The 17,489-nt window shown below is 40.3% G+C and overlaps 2 protein-coding genes across 4 annotated transcripts in view; one reads left to right on the forward strand and one right to left on the reverse strand.

The window, feature by feature from the left end:
• The window catches only part of CLVS1 (clavesin 1), a 98,366-nt gene extending 88,645 nt beyond the window's left edge, over positions 1-9,721 (forward strand). Inside the window, exon 5 of the mRNA XM_061995723.1 lies at positions 9,634-9,721. Within this exon, the coding sequence (XP_061851707.1) occupies positions 9,634-9,721 (88 nt within the window). The remainder of the gene's footprint in view (positions 1-9,633) is intronic.
• Positions 9,722-9,997: 276 nt separating this feature from the next.
• ASPH (aspartate beta-hydroxylase) overlaps positions 9,998-17,489 on the reverse strand; it is a 119,034-nt gene continuing 111,542 nt past the window's right edge. For all 3 annotated transcript variants that reach the window (XM_061994415.1, XM_061994414.1, XM_061994416.1), the window contains exon 27: positions 9,998-15,170. In XM_061994415.1, the coding sequence (XP_061850399.1) occupies positions 15,020-15,170 (151 nt within the window). In that variant the 3' untranslated portion in view covers positions 9,998-15,019. The remainder of the gene's footprint in view (positions 15,171-17,489) is intronic.

Below are 17,489 nucleotides of genomic sequence, written 5' to 3' on the forward strand. Positions count from 1 at the left end.
CATGAAAGTGGCAAATCAACCACTTCACTGTGCAGCCTCTTCTAATGCTTGACAACCCTTTTGGTGAAGAAATTTTGCCTAATATTCCATCTAATCCTCCCCTGGCACAACTTGAGGCAATTTCCTATCATCTTAAAGGATTTGAGTACCTAAAGATGCAATGATCTGCCTAGTGGTACATCAAAAGTGCCCATTTAGAAAACAAAGTTAAAAAAATCTGTTGGAATGTGTTTACTCACATTGTAGAGTCAGTGTGTGCAGATTAGAGTGAAAGATTAGAGTGAAAGGATTTTAAAGTACAGATTAGGGTTTGCCATTATTGTGTCCTTATATGTGCATTTTCAAAAGGACTGATATTCAGTTCAAATGAACTTGTTGAAACTAATTGCTGGTTCTCAGAAATGGGAACCTGCTCCCAGAGGGAAGAGTATCACAACTGGTATATACTAGTGCCAACTGGAACAGTTTTAGATCCAAAAGGGGCCATTCGTAGGGGGATGACATATAAGGTTTTTATTTGTTCAGACTGATTTGTCCATATGCCCAGCTGGGCTGTGCAAGGCAGGCCTTTCTAGTTGTTATCCTTAGTGTGACCCTAACGTTCTCTCACCATATGTTTCTGCTTTTATGGGTCATGTTTTATGCTGCTTCACAGTCAGCACCGATTTACTGCCCAAGTAGTAAAATACCAGCAAATAAAAATCAGTATGAAAATGTGTGAAAACTTCTCACTGCCCGTGAATGGCACCTGGGTTGCTCTGTGTGTAGCTGTGGTGCATTTCCACATGGGGAAAAGGGAAAGGCTCCACGTAAGCTTCTGTTAAAGTAGCTCTATAATATATGAGACCCATGGTGCAAGACTTATATTCACTATTTTCTTATTAATTATTTCAAACAATGTAGAATTTCTGAAAGCTTCTGTGGAAATACTTCCCCTGTTGGCCAATTACAAAGGAGATGTGTCTCGATAGTAAAGCAAATGTCCCAGGGATGTGCATGTCATGAGTTCTACTAATGTATCAGAAAGAAGCGGAGAGGAGGCAGTGGATCTGACATGTTAGTGTGTCCTGGGAAGGCTGCAGGAGAGACAGTGCGTAAATATCCTCAGAAACCAGCAGTGAGAGAAGGCTGAGGAGGAGATCACAGTTGCAAAGCCATGGCTGAACCAAGGACAGGAAGGTCAAGTAGCTTGGTGCTGGGGATCCCCTGGGACAAGACAGGAAATTGGTTGCCCTCCAAGGGCATCAACAGTGTGGATTTCATCTGTTTACAGTGCTCCGTTGCTAGTACAAGGGTGCACAAACACAGGCTGGAGGTGGGAATGTAGAACCAGTGCTTTTCAGGCTGCCTAAAATATTGCCTTGTAAATTATGTCTTCAGTTGGCTATAAATTTGCCAAAAGTTTAGTAGTTTAGATTAGAGACATGACACATAATAAAACAAATGGTTTTATACTGCTTACGTCTTTCACTGTCCTGTCAAAAAATCCACCTACATCTGGCTGAGTTACAAGCCTTTGAAAAGGCAATTCACATGTCCTCTGTAGAAACATATTTGATTTTCGCATTTAATGACTCCAGGAATTGCCTCATGCTTTAGCTTGGCCTTCCAGCACAAATAAACTTGCTCAGCTCAGGTTGATGATTCAACGCCTACAATGTCCATCTCCTGCCTATGCCATGGAGTGCAGAGAGCTTTTGTAGTTACAACTTTTACTTGTGGTCCTGGACTAGGCCAGGCTGTAACAAGACATAGAACCAAATCCATAGATTTGAAAGGCTGACACCTCATCAAATCCTTGGCATTGGGAAATGGCACCCCACACTAGAGGAATACTTGGACGCTAATCTCACTGCACATCAGCTCTCCACATGCAGAATGGAAATTAAAAAAAAAGGCCTCACAGTCATGCTATGGCAGTAAGTGAATTGACATTTGAGAGTCACACAAGTACTGCTCTGATGAACTCCACAGAAAAGCTCAGGAGGGAATTAACAAAGGCTATCTTCAGAGCAGGCTTGGAATAATTTGCAGAAAAAGTGTCACAGAGCCACATGCTGAACTGCTGGAAGAAAGCAAAACAAATAGCCACTTATTAGCTTGGCACTGTCTGCCCTGAGCACTGAGCAGAAAAAGAGCTCTCTGAGAAAGAACGGAGCATACTGCAGGGGCTGGGGTGTGACAAGGGGGTCACAACACCCCCATGCACCCAGATGAGTGACTCCTGCTCCCACAACCTACATTCTGACTTTTCCTGCTGTGACAATGTTTGACTTTCCATCCTAAATAGTACACCCGAAGGGTTGCTTTCATGCTGCAGTGCTGTGCTTGCTAAGGACAGAAAACTTCTGGTGTAGGACAGGGGAGAAGGAAGACTGATGTCCTTTGCTCCAGAGGCCCCACCTTCCATGTTATTGGCACACAGAAGTGAAGGCACTGTGATTCAGTGGCAAATCTGGTTGAGATATTTGGAACTGGAGTCACTGGAATAACAGAAAAAAAGGGCAGACTGAAGATGAGGCAGGTGTAAAGGACTGGAGTGTCTGAGTAAAAGGTACTGAAAGCTGTTGGGTTAGGAAACGCCCTTGGTGGCAAGGAAATGGCGATCAGTTGGAAAAGTGTGAATGGTGATGACAAGTGCAAACTTGTGTATCTGTATGTGTGTGTGTGTGTGTAGCATTCATAAAGTGGGAAGTGAATATTTTCTTTAATACTTGATCCAAATCTCTTCTGCTTGGACATCTACACACTTTTTAGCAACTCTTTCTTGCCAAAGCTGCTGTAAATTGGTGCTGACTGCTGCTGCAGTGTGGTCTTTATTTGGTCTGTGACTCAGCTTACCTTTTGATAGATAACAAATTGCACCCTAAGGTCTTCCAGAAAATCATGCCCATTCCTTCTGTTGGGAAAAAAAGTGTGTAGAGGAGACAGCCTATAGTAAAGGAAGGAAATGGAGACCACAAGCTCCCACTCATGCCTTTCCCCAGCCCTGAACTTTGGATATGACTGAGGCAAGATCTTGACAAAGAAGTCAGAAGCACTTAGGAAGAGGAGATACCAGGGACATTCACACTGATAAATGAAAACAGATCAAGATGTGCACCTGAATTCCAAGAGTAGTGGCTCAGACTGTTCCCCTTCTGTATTGCTCTGTGATAGCCTCTGCCATAGGAGTTTGGCTGCTTTTGCCCTGCATATCATCTAGCCTTTGCTTTCCTCTGGGTCTCAGCAGCCTTAAGGCATAAGATTGTATGTGCTATGCCAAATACTTAAGCATTTATGTATGTTTTCTCAGCTCAGAGAGCAGTAAGCTGAGAGGTCTGTCATAAACCAAAAATACCCAGAGAAGTGCTTTTACAGCAAGTGCCAAAGAGTAGGAGCTGCATCTCCTGTGATGTGGTGTGGGCTAAGGGACAGGTTGGGACAGGGTGCAGATCTGGATGGGCCATAGTTAGAGTCAAACGTGGTGCAGTGCAATCGCTAAAGCTCTTTGGTGCACACCTCACAGTGAGCTTTGCCTGGAGCTTGCAGTGCCGAGAAGCAGCTGGGCCAGCTCTTGGGAGAGGGGATGCATGGAGAGAGCTGCTGGGCACAAGGAAGAGGAAAGGTCTGGTGCTGGAGTTCATTCTGCAGCAGTCACCTCTTTAGAGGTGCAGACGCATTTACAGAGATGTCTTCACATGTGTAGTTAAGCATAGATCCATGCCATAATCACTTGGCTTTGATGTGCCAAGAGACTACTTGGGGATCTCCCTCTAGGATGTGCTAACCATCAGGGAGAAAGATGGGCAGTGCTGTCACAATAGCCACAAAGCCACATTTGGGAGGTGGAGTGGCTAGTCACAATAGTCCTGTGGGCTAAGCGCTGGGCTGGTAGTGAGGTTAAGTCAGTTTTCGTGCTGCTTTGCCCTGACTCCCTGTGCTGGTGGATCACTTCACCAGCTCAGCTGTGCCCCTAGACATTGGATATTGCTTGTCCTTTTTGAAATACTGTAGTTGGTATATCACAGCTGCCCCTCCAAGCAGGTCTCTGCAGCACAGCTCCTGTGCTGTCTTAATGCAGAGTTGTGAGCTGGCACCAATGCAGAAGCTGCAGAGCTGTGTTAGCTAGAGATTTCAGTGGGGCTCACTAGCCTGGGCAGAGAGCCACGCTCCCACACTCCACAGCATCTGCACTAGAGATGTGCTCCCCTGAGCATCACAGAGCAGGGCAGAGCGAGGCTGGGCTGGGCTGGGCAAGGCTGCCTCTGCCCACATCACCTGCAGGACCTTGTGCCTTTTTCAACATGCCTGGCTCAGGCATTTCATTTTTAAGTGCTTCCAGTATGAAAACAGTACCTTTTACCACCATTACTTCACACCTGCACTTCTCCATTGTTTCTGTAACACAAGGGGAAAATGCTTGGTTTTCCTACCTGATGGAGGCATGCTCTGGAGGCAGGCTGCAGAGCACACTCCACAGTGCTGCAACCTCCTCTGCAGTCTGATGGTGCTCCTCAGACCTTGTCAAATTCACGAGAGTCATTTAAAAAAAGAAATGCTTATTATGTTCTGCAAAGAGAATGGATAATTGGGAGATGAACAGCCCTGAGATGCTGGTGAAATGAGAAGGGAATTAGAGGGAAATGAGTAGGTAGGAGACGAGAGGTAGATGAATAGAGTCACACGATGTGATCTGATTGACTGCAGTGGGTCAATCTGAGAGTTTAGAGCCTCCTGCACTTGGGTAAAAATACATGCTGCCCTCCTCCTTCCTCCACAGAAATCCACAAGGGAAGCCTGGCACAACAGTAACATGTCTTAGCTCCCATGGGCTGCAGCACATCAGCATTGCTGGGATGAAAAGCATATAACAAGGGATCAGAGAACTGGAAGGTGTCTTTTAAGGCAAACAGTTACTGTTGGCCCAGTGTAGGATTTGGGAGTTTTGTTTTTTTGTGGGAAACAAAACTGATAGCCAACAGACATCAGCTTCATTCGAGCTGTACTCTGACAAGAGACTTGTGAACCCATGCAGCTAGAGGGGCTACATCCAGTCTTCTTGGTTTTAGACCAAATTTGATATTACTGTGTTAAAAATGACTACACACATAAAGCCATCTGCTCTCTTAGATATTGATGTACATACCTATGCAGTGCTGTCATTTGCAATATATGGCTGACCTGCTGGAGAGACAGCTGTGTGGTGTTGATTTTCCAGCCTTCCAAATATTCTTACTGAACGGTAAAACAACCATGGGGAGTTTGATTGACGCTTTAAATGGAGCATGCTCAAATGGTATGTAGGCTCCAGAAGTGAGACTGAGAGTTCATTTGTCTTTTCATTTTCCTTTTGCTCTCCTAAGTGAGGTTACCTAGGTTTGGAAACTCTATGGGCATTGAACACTATGGGTTCATTAACTACTGCAGACTTGGTTCCCAGTGATCCTATGGTGATCACATCGCACTTTTGTAGGAGGTATGTCTCTCATATCTATCATGTTAAAGAAAGACAGGCATAGGGTTTGCCAGCTCAGTGCCTTACACAGTGACCCTATATATGTGGTACAATTGTCTACTTGTGTTAACATTTAACTCAGCCAAAGCCTCCACAGCCAAGCATCTCCCAGTCTTGTTACTGAGAATTTTTAGCTGAGAAATGAGGAAAACCAGAAGGCTTTGAATTCAAAGATACTTGTTTATAATTCCAAAGTTGCAGCACACTGAGGACATTTACCACACTTCAAGTGAGTATTGAAGGTCTGAGGCAGTCACGGCTATGATATGTAGGAAACATTGTCTGGTAAATTATGGAACCCATTTCTCCTGTTAACAGAAGAGAACTTATCAGAACAGGGACTGGAATGTAGATAACCCCTGAATCATATGGTATGACCATATGTCTAGGACAGGTCAGATGGATTGCACCTTGAGAACATCTATTTAACATTTATAGCACAAAATGACCAAAGATGTCTGATGATGAGACAAATCACAATGCAAGTGACTGAAATGTAGTGTTATCTGGAGAATGCCAATTCAATTACTATTTCCTGCTTAGATGATTAGTTCATATCTGGTGCAGGCCAAATTGACTTGGATATGTCCTGAACATTACAAACTAGTTGCATTCATCCTGCAGAAACAACAGCAGAGGAAAGGCTCTGCTGCCTAAGTATAAGGCTCTACTGCCTAAGTATAGGCATCTTGTATAATTTTAGGCACTGTGAGGTACTCTTGGGCTCCAACTGTCAGACATGGAAGGTTGTCTTGGATATCCTAAGGTGCATTAAATGGCAGCAGGTATCTACATTTAGCAGCTGAATGTCATCCATGCTGTTGACACCCCAAAGGCATAATGAGCCTGTTAAGAAAATCTTTGCTCTATCAGGATAGAGAAACATGAGTTGAGACAGTTCAGAGAAGCTGGTATTTCTGAGGGCACAGAATCACATAAAGGTTAATGAACCCCTGGGCATCTACTCAACCCTTTGTTCAGAGCAAGGTCAGCTAGAGCAGGTTTCCCAAAACTGTGTCCAGCTGGATTTTGAATAAGCATAAAGACTCTAAAACCTCTCTGGGCAACTTGTTCTAGTGTTTGTCTACTGCCTCAGTGCAAACACTTGTTCTTCCATTAAAACAGAAATTCCTGTATTTCGATTTGTGCTCATTGTCTCTTCTGTCACTGGGTATCACCAGGAAGTCTGGCATAGTGTTATCTGCTCTATCCCATCAAGTATTTATACACACTGATATGGATAGGCAGCAAAATAAAAATCCTTTTATCTGGTGCCATGAACTTTGGCTTGCCGTAACGGAACAGCAAATGGTTTAAACTGATGTGCAAGAGATGCAAAGATGTATTTAATGCAAAGATGGTTGTAAATTACAAGGACTAGTCAGGGCAGAGGTACTTTTGTGCCTGACTGCAATTTATTTTTCAATAGGAGATTAAAGTGAAGTTAGATACCCAAATACCTTTCAAGAACCAGATTCTACTTAAAATTTTGAAATGTGATTGCAAAATCCTCTGAAGAAAATATCAATGCCGTTGAAGCAGGTAGCAGTACTGTTCAACCGGAAACTAGTCTTAGTTCTAGGTTTAATACTAGAGTCAGCATACGAAAAACCCCAAATATTGTGCAAACTTGCACATAGCTAGAATATGGCTGCTTTCCTTGAACTGAATATGTGTTAGATACAGAAAAGCAATATGAAATCAACATTATGGGTTGCCCAGATGGGTTGTTGAGTCTCCTTTTCTGGGGACATTCAAAACCCACCTGGACGAGTTCCTGTGTGACCTACTCTAGGTGACCTGGCTTTAGCAGGGAGGTTGGACTAGATGATCTTTCAAGGTCCCTTCCAATCTCTACCATTCTATGATACAGGTGCACTCTTTCAAATAGCATTTGTCTTATATTACTTTCTACAGCTGCAAAATACAGTTACTGGTCAGAAGAAAATGCTTTATGCAACCGTGACCTATTGCAAATCTTTTTTTCTCTGTCATTAACTAAGGTATAGGTATGAAATACATATTCCAGGATGTTCTAGACCAGTAAAATATACCTCAGACAGAGTTATATTAGATGATTGTGAGCTGCATGATACATGTTGCCAAAATGCTCTTCTGAGCATCTACATTTTTAATATTTGCCATAAATGAAGAGTACAAAAAACATATTTTAGAATCTTGTTGAGAATTTTTTTTTCCCTATATAAAATTTAAGTTAAACACACAAAACTGAAAACATTTTTCAGCAAACAAAAACCGATGCATTTGGAAAATGGAAATCCAAACACAACAGCAAGGCCTTTATTGTGGTGTCTTAGAAAATAGTAATGATTGTTCAAATCACTACATTGCCCTCCAGATAGATGCTTGAATTGCTTATTTTAGGCTAGGGCGGCTAAGCAGCTTCTAGCAGAAAATGAAAAGAGAATGTTTCTGCAGAGCTTGGCAGAACCTAAAATCTCAGTTGGATCCTTCTTCATGTTATTCAGAAAGGCCGGGCCTAGCATTTGAATCATTTGGCATCTGAATTTGGAGGTCAGATGGGCTGCAATGCATTTGTGCAGTGCTCTGGCTGTTTTGGCTCTGTGTGAAGAAAAGCAGCGTGGCACATGCATACAGGGTTTAGGATTATGTTGCTCTCAACCTGGCGTGCATCTGAGTACCAATATGGGGGAGAAACTGGTACCTTGCTGTTCTAGATGCAAGAATGGGGGTGGTTTTGTGTGTGTGTGTGATGTGAACACAAATAATCAGCAGTAATCACAAAAGGCACAAAGGGCAAAATTGTGAGATTTTCCACATTTGACTTAAAGCAGAAACTTCCTGCTGTATGCTGGCAAATGCTGCAGTGGATCTAAGACTTTTTATATTCGTTGTAGAGCAGTGGGTCAGACAGAAGCAATACAATGGTGAAAAGGATTAATCGGGTACTATTTAAAAATGATTAAATTTGGTAGTCCAGGGAAAAAGACCAAAACACCTGTTGATGTGATCTGAATCTCTTCTGTACCAGTTTCAAAGACAAGTGGCTAGTTTTTGCTGCCACACACTAGAAATATGTAAATTGCCATTTTGCATAAGTCTCTAATCAGCCGCTTTTCTATATTAAAATGCAGTCATAAACATGATGCATGTCACATCACTGTAAAAAATACACAGCAAAAACATCTGGGCAAACATGCTTTTCTTTGAAAATTTAGGCTAAGAGTCTTCCCACTGAACATCCAGTTTTTGCCATCTATCTTCGGAAATTGTTTTTTTTAATGAAAATTCTTTATTATGCTTTAATGAAAGCTTCAGGCATAAGAATAAGAAAATTAATCATACAAGTTATTCACAGCCATGGTATTCAGTCCTGATCAAGTGCTGAAATACCAAAGGATGTGGTTTATTAATGATTCTTATCAAAAGGGAGCTGATATCTAATCTCGTGAAATAACTAAGGCTTAAACTGAGGTTACCATTATGACCAAAGGGGAAGTACAAACACATGCTGTAGAGAATGAGAGCTACTCCTAATTCTAAAGCCTATCTGTGAGAAAACTGGCTTTTAAAACCAATACTATACAAATACCTGGACTGGATGGTTCCACTCCTACCTTTGAAAAAATTCCATTATTAAGAGTTCAAAATTCACACTGTGATTTTGCTATAAAGCTCACTGTCCACTCCAAACCTGGAAGTGACTGCTTCTTATCCCAAAAGAAAAAATGGAAAATAACAAAACTCTGCACCAACCAACTCATCAGTTCCTCCTTTCATGGCTTTCCTATTAGTTTAAGCCCATTTGGATTTTATCACTGCAAGAAATCATGATTATCCACGTTCTCTAGTGTTTACTCCTTTTTACTTTTTTGGGTTTTTTTGTCCATTAGCAGCAAAGGATCAACTATGCTTCCCACCTTGAAGGCAGAAATGAATTTAAAATGGATTAGCTCTGAATAAAGTTCTCCTTCAAGAATGCTTCTCAACTTCCTCATGTGTTCCACAGAAAGTAATTAGAAAACTATAAAGATGAAAATGTACATAAGCGAAAATGGACAAAAGCAGAAATGGTAAAATGAAGTGAAGGGACTCCCAGAAGGTGAGTGCTTCTGCAGCAGCCCTCACTAGCATGTGTGTCTTCTTGCTTTCAGGTCCCAGTCTGTGGTGGAAGCTGGCACGTTGAAACATGAGGACCAGGGGGAAAGCGAGAACACCCAACCACTGCTGGCTCTGGATTGAGCTCCCACGGGCCCAACACACAGAGATTCATTAATAGGCTTCCACAGAGCACACCACATACACACACACACGCCCTCCCAGGTTTTGCTTGACAGCAAGTCCTTCATGTTTGTTGACCAAGTAACAACCATCACCAGCCATCTGTTTGTGCAGCCAATGCTGAACAAAAACTGAGAAATTTCAATTGACACGGGAGTCTGTCCATATACAAAGGATTTATTTATTTTCTTCCTTTTTTTCTTTTTTTTTGACTTAAGACATTAAAATATCGGAAATGATGGGACTGCACTCTCTGCTTAAAGAAACCAGGATGTGTCAGTATTTTTCCTGAAGACTCCAGCAAGGTTTGCTCAGTTTTACAGAAACAAAGGTTAAGTGTGTTTTAAAGAAAAGCATCTCAAATATAAACTGTGTAATGTAATCAGCAGTTTAATCTGGCTTGGAGGGCAGAAACAGCAGCATCTACACAGTGCTCAAGTTTTAAAGAAGGTTTTTGCATTAAAAAAAGAAAAGAAAAAAACTCCAGAACAGTGCCAGCATAATGCCATTCAACATGAAACTCTGTGACTGCCTCATCCATGCTGCTTAGACAGGGTCACATTTCAGTATCTAGCAAAAAATATTCTTAACCTTTGAATCCCTTATAAGACTGTCAGCTAACTGGAACGAGCCGTGTGGGAGGCAGACGCATACGATTTGAAATGTGATTATTTATTTTTAACGATGTGTTTTTCACAGGCAACACCGAAGCCTGTGAGATACCATGTGCCCGTGCATGTGAAGGAAGGGGTGCGGTGCGGGGGAGACCCATTAGACACATTCACCGGTGATTAGTGGTTCAATCTAGATTGTTTCATTTAGGCAAACGACTACAAACTGAAAGCTCTGTGGAACCATTAACCCCCTTCCCTCCTGCAGTCAGTGAAAAGTGTAGGCAGAAGGGTACGCTGACTGCAGATGCGTGCCACAGTTACAATGAAAAAGTAAAACTTATAATTAATTACTGAGTACAAGCTTCTGCTTGAAGCAAACGTGAAAGTGTAGAAGAACTGAAATGCCAAAGATCAGTTTGTTATTTCTCTATTTGCTCTAGCTGCAAAGAGAGTCCCATCCTTTCATTGAAATGGAAACCAGATTAAGGAAATAAAAGAAAAATCATTATCAAATTGCACGTGCAGTGACTTTATTTCCTATAATGGCTACAACCACTGTACACACCTTTAGTCTTCAATTAAATTTCCATACACTAACAATTTACTAGAACAAGCGGTTGGGAAAAACATATCAAAGGCAGCAGTGTAAACCAAATATATAAAATGAGATGATAATAGGCACACGAGATTTTAACGTGCCTCAGGAACACCCACTGAACTCAGAAGTGATACACAGAAGTGATAATATAGTTAAACTGGACACAGTCAGCCCTAACAGACGGATTAACAAAATACTGACTTTATCTACAGCAGCATTTTAACTCTACACGGGGCAGAAAGGACATCCTACTAGATCCTGCCAGAACACCTGGGGTTTACCCACTAGTATTTGTACAGAACAGCCTTATTCAGACTAACCTTCTGCAGCAGCACATCATTGATACAAAGCCTGGCCTCCATGATAGACAGTGAGTCTTTAAGACAGTGGGTCTTTAAGGCAGTGGATGATCTCAGCAAGACAACAAAGGAGTCAGAAAAAGTACAAGAAGCTTGCAGGAACATTAAACAAGTAAGATAACTGAGCCCATTTATCTTTGGGATTACTTCTGTTCCCCCTCCCCTGGCATTACCACCTGTTAACAGAAAACAAGGATGACAACTCCTGGTAGCAAGACAAAGGTCCCTTCCTTAGACTTACCAAGACTCACAGGCACTTGAATATGTCAAAAAGAACTTGCTTTGAGCAAGTTGCTTAAACCAAACAGGCAGGAAAAAAAGAAAAAAAAAAAAAGAAAAAAAAAGAAAAAAAGACAGACATTGCCTATTATACTGCAGCATTAATGAAGAAATTCTTTGGTTTATGATTCTTATCTGTTAATACATTTATCTCTGCTGTCATTGAATCTTTGTGATGATTTGTTACAATCACTATTCATTCAAGTAGGACTTGTTTGCCCAAGAAGTGCAAATATCACTGAAATCTAGTCCTTGAGGATCGAACCTCACAGAGGATTAGAACTACTTATTTTCTTTAGCTGTGATTTGAATAAATACATATGATGCCTTGCATATAACTGTATTATGCCTGTATCTAACTGTAGGATCTTATACAGATTCTGTGCTTGTAAAGAAGATAACTACAGGCAGGGAGGAATCCACCTCCTAACATCAAGATGAATACGTACTGCCTTATAAACTGATGATAATTGCCCTTTTCTGTCATTTCTCTCTGGTAAATAAATCAAAAGAAAAAAAATGCAATGGTTCTCCACTTAAAAAACATCTCCATTCACTTCTGCCATTGGCATTTCCAATGTTCAAAAGCTTTTTCAAGATGGAATATTGGTTAGCAAACAGGGACACTTAAAATAATACACCACTGATTCACTGCATAATTTCTATGGTTTGCCATATATCCCTCCTCACATACATAACTAATCCAGTAACTGTACCTGACAAAAAGATATGCTCTCAGCTCCTTGACAGGTAGGCATTGAGTAGATTCACTTCAGTGTTGCAGGAGTTATTCGTGATACACCTCGTCATACTTGAGGCACTTAAGATTTCCAATGGCCAATATATTATTACACAATTTAACAAACCGCGCTACTCTGGCACACACACCTCTTGGGTAGATTACTTTTATCTATTTGCCAATTGCAATTAGAAAAGATAAAGTATGAGCCTTCAAAGGAACAATGAAACGATCTGAAGGACGGCATGGATTTTCATAAATAAAAGCTCCAAAGATTTTACTACTCTTTTAGAACTTACTCTGGGCCATAGAAACTAAAATGTAATAATAAAAATAATCCTAGAGCATGATTTTTGGGTTAAACAGTTCTTGATTTCTTCTCTACAGACTATGTCTTCATTTTAGAGAACTACAAAGTAGTTCAGAAGTTGTATTGCTTGATCAATTAAAAAAGATACAAAATACAGCCTCTGACTAAACAATTACCAGGAGATTTTTTAAAAAAATACCATCTCCCACAATAACAAGTACCTTATTTCCAGTTTTGCACGTGATTCACCTAAAGCTCTCTTGTATATTCTTAAGTGTGAAACTTAAAAATATTTTCAATTTTCATGTTAATTAACTGAGAACTGTTACTTTCTTGTATATTGTGTAAAGTCTCAGTATTATTTTTGATATGGACAGCACATTAAAGCCTATTTATAACAGTTATCTAAAACTGACTCTTGATCAGAAAAGGTTTGTCAGTTTAACAGTCAAAAAGGAAATTAAAGTGCACGCTTCCAGAAACTGGTTACACTCATTTATGGTTCACTCACCATGTGTTATGTGGCATTACAAGATTTAATTACTTAATAAAATACAAGATCTGAAAAGCATTCAGGTTAGGGGAATGCAGAGCTCTTTTACGTATTTTGTTTCAGCAATTTTGGCATTCTGGTCACGATACTTATGTAGCATGATGTCTTCTCTGCACTACGAAACAACTGAACATTACACAAATAAGATGTCTGTTCAGTGCCTTTTGGACAAGAAAGCCAAAGCTGTGGAGACTAAGTAACCTCAGCATCTCCTTGCTTAGTGTTTGTCTCTCATGACCCTTGGTAATGATGCCACTGCTCTTGACAAACCCTGAGCATCTTAGCACACCTCTCCACACCCAACTGGTTTTGTGGGCGAATAGGTACCAGCCAGCCATAAACATCAACAGTGCAACCTCAGGTCTCTCTTTCCTGTTAGTGTTCTTAGAAGTTAACAGTGGAGGGTCCTGCACCCTCCATTTCCTATTAAACAACACAGACACAAAAGATCAGCCAACTGCTTAAATATCCAACTAGTTATCCTTCCTGAAAATAGGCCTTTTCCCCATATAGTGAATTTTGTATGGCAAATATGCAGCACACTGTAAACAGTGCTGGGATGAGACTCTTTCAGCATTATGTCATACATTTCAAGACAAAAAAAACACCATTAGATCAATTAAAGGATCATTCTAGCACTCTGTGGGATGCTGGCAGCAGAAGTTAACACAAGTTAATGACCTGAAGCTTTTTGTCTGCTCTGCATTCTGGCAAGTAACTATCTTAGACCATGTCCTTCTTCCCAAAGCACAAGAAATTCTTCATCATTTTTTTCTGCTGAATGACCACCCAAGGGCAGCTTAGAAGGAGTCTTGCTGGGTAGAAAATGGATATCACAACACAAACTTTTGTAACAATACGAGAAACAGGAGTTCACCACAGAATCCTAAGAACTGTCAGTACATCAAGATCTGAGCCTACAGATGTCACTTTTGTTTAACATCTTCCAAAAATCACATTATCAAATAGAAGGTTGCCTGCTAACTAGGAGAACTATTTTGTTTTAGAAGAACAAAACTTCACTAAGCAGCTGATTATGCAAATTTACGTTTGCATTTCCAGGAAGGCAAGAGATGGCTACAGCTGGCAAAACCAAAATCTGTTTATATATAGTGTTTTCCTTCTGCTGATAGCTAAAGATGTGCTTATATATATTGTTTTTAAAAAATAGTGGTTGACTAAAGAATATTTGTTCATAATTATGCTACAAAAATACAGTTACTCAGGTAGAAAAAAAATACAAAACACACAAAACCCATTCACATTATCAAGAGTCGATAACATAGGGACATGTTCTATGCCTAAAGCAGCTAACGTTACAACTGCAGCCTGATTTTCAAAGTTGGTTGTGTGCATACATTTGTAAATCTCTTACATGTCGCTTCCAAGATAAAAACCTGGGAAGTATTTCCCACATGTAGAATTTCAAATCTTGTGCCTCCACATGGTTTGGCGGGTGAGCGACTGACTGACAGATTTTGTATATATAATACAGGCACAACAAAAACATCTGCACATTCCTCAGTTTGAAAATCCAGGCCTATTGTTCTTTGTATTTTTGAACTTGCAGCCAGAAAAAAACAATATATATCAGTGCTGTATCAGTACAAAACAAAACATGGCTTTTTTTTGGGTTGGGTTTTTTTCATCCTTTTTAAAAATCAAGTCCTCTGTGATTGTAGAATGTCATTTTTATGCCTTCTAATCCTTACAATACTTGTACTCTTTGTATGCTGGATAAATTAATCCTATTTGCATACTCCAAAGGAGTTAAAGCTCCTCTGCTCCGCACATTGGAAGGAACTCTTTAAATAGCAGGAAGGGTCCGCCTCTCTTGAGCTGTTAACTCAGGGTGCCACACATCCACAATGAATATCAGGCGATAATTTTCAGCATCCTGCCATACTTCATGTTCGAAAGAGTCATCAAAAATAAGAACTTTCCCTTCTTCCCAGGTTCTGCAATACAAGAAAGAACATTCTTTAGTGTAGTATGACAAGTGTCATGGAGTAGACGAGCTATGCCTCAGCTCTGAAGATGCTCTTTGACATCAGAGAAAGATTTAAACAGTGTATATTACAGAGTCAAGATTTCAGTGCCTAAATACAAAGAGATTGGAGTATCAGAGTTTTAATTCATACAAACTACAGAAAGATCAGTCTAATGGACCTTAATATTATTGAGAGATTGTTTCCCTCAATCTGCATAATTAAACAGGGAATAGGTATAATACTGGTTAAGTAATCGACTTTTCTCTTTTTTCTAATTAGATACATTCATAATGAGTAATGGAAACTGAGGGAATGACCAATAATATGGTCATATGGTTTGCAAATAAAGTACATGAAATCAATCTGCTTTTTCTGAAAATCAGAACAGCAGAATTAGGCCCTAATCATGCTTCAAATTCCAGGGATGTTAACAGTCATGTCCCATAAGTCCATTCAAACCACTGAGTCTAAAGATTTTTCTTTGGAGGAAGTTTGCAATGCCACAGTGTACACTGGTTTAAATATACTGTTAAAGCTGAACTGGAAAGATGAGACCAAATAAGTTGAAGTCCCTTTGCTTGCCAAGCATTGCTCAGGAAGAGCAGGTCACTGAATGGATATAAATACCCTGAGCGAGCGTCCATTACAGCACAGAAGAGCCAAGTTTTAACAGGGATACTTATCCAAGATCTTTACCTTTACTAGGCACAAAAATGGATATATAGAATTCCAAGTGGCTTGGTTTTGAGCATCTCCATTGTTTGAAAAACTAACAAAACCACCCCATTTAAAAGCAATGGTGAGAGGCAATGCAGGAGGGAGACATTAACTTTTGGGAGAATCAGTGTTTCTATTAATTTCAGGAAGTATAGAATCACAGAATTTAGGTCAAAACAAACATTGGAAGCACATCTGGTACAAGCCTGTGCTACAAGACTCACTGCAAAGTTAGATCCAGCACTGAGTTTAAATGAGATATCTCAGGTTCTTGACTTTTGGATTTGCAGCAACAAATATTCCACCATCTCTTCCTGCGCTTCACCAACATCATTGTGAAAATTTCCTTCTATCTAGATGGAATTTCCTTCACTGTCATTTGTGTCCATTATTTCTCATTCTATAACTGCACATCTCTAAATAGAATCTGGTTCTGTCTTATGCATAGCTACTCATTAGCAGTTGAAGACAGCAACTAGGCTCCCCTTTAGCCTTTTCTTTTTCAGACTTCAAACCAGTTCTCTGAGATTTTTCTTCCTTACGTCTCTCATGCTCCAGTCTCTTGATTGTGTTTTTTATCCTCCACTGGAGTCCCTCTAGTTTATAATTTTTTTTTTCTCTAAAGAGCCTCAAACTGCACAGAGTACTCCAGAGGCAGTGTCTTGAGTGCCGACAAGAGAGAAAAATAGTGCTCCCCTGAAACTGCTTCTAACGTACGTACTAACACAGTCCATTACAGTGCTAGCCTTCATCAAGACAAAAGCACATTAGGACTCATGTTCAACTTGTCTCCAGGACCCCTAACTCCTTTTCTGCAATGCTACTTTCTATGCAGCCATCACACAGCCTGTACTGTTGCAAGGTGTTTCTCTGTTGTTATCAGTTGCAGGGCTTTGCATCTGCCTTTGTTGAACCTCATGAAGTTTCCGCTGGAACACTTCTGCCTGCTTGCTGAGAAATGTGTTCATAATTTTCAAAAGAGGTTTGACACCTGATTAAATGAAGTCCAGAGACTGCAAGAAATCATCAACTGATCAGTGACCACTAGTGACAATGTCACAGCTTGTGAAAAAGTCACCATACTAGTAATTTTTTGCTGCCCCTGAGATCTCAATCTTACCCAATGCATTTAGGTACAGTAGCTGATTATGTGTTACATGGTTTATCTGTTGTAAAGTCTGGCAGGAGTATGAGCAAAGTAAATTTATTTTGCATTGCAGCAGGGCAAAAGCATGCACCTAGTTATACCTCTTTGTGTGACACTGGATAAACAATAGTCAGTCAAGTCAGTAACAGTCAAAGAAATGTTACGTCCTAAAGCCACTTCACAATGGCCACATAATCAAGTTTAACAGGATCCTTTAAGAGATGAAGCCATCCAAGAGAATGGATGCTGTTATGAACAGTAGCAATGGTAAAGAAACAAAAGTCTTGACATCAAAGATGAAAATACGTAGCTTAGGTCACTCAACTGTGTTCATTCACAGAGAAAACTATTTTTTTTTTCCCAAAAGGGTGAGACTCCCAAGTCATCTGGTATTTTTAAATTTTAATTCATCAAAAGAAAAA

Source organism: Colius striatus, chromosome 4, assembly GCF_028858725.1.
Source record: "Colius striatus isolate bColStr4 chromosome 4, bColStr4.1.hap1, whole genome shotgun sequence".
NCBI classification, from domain to species: Eukaryota; Metazoa; Chordata; class Aves; order Coliiformes; family Coliidae; genus Colius; species Colius striatus.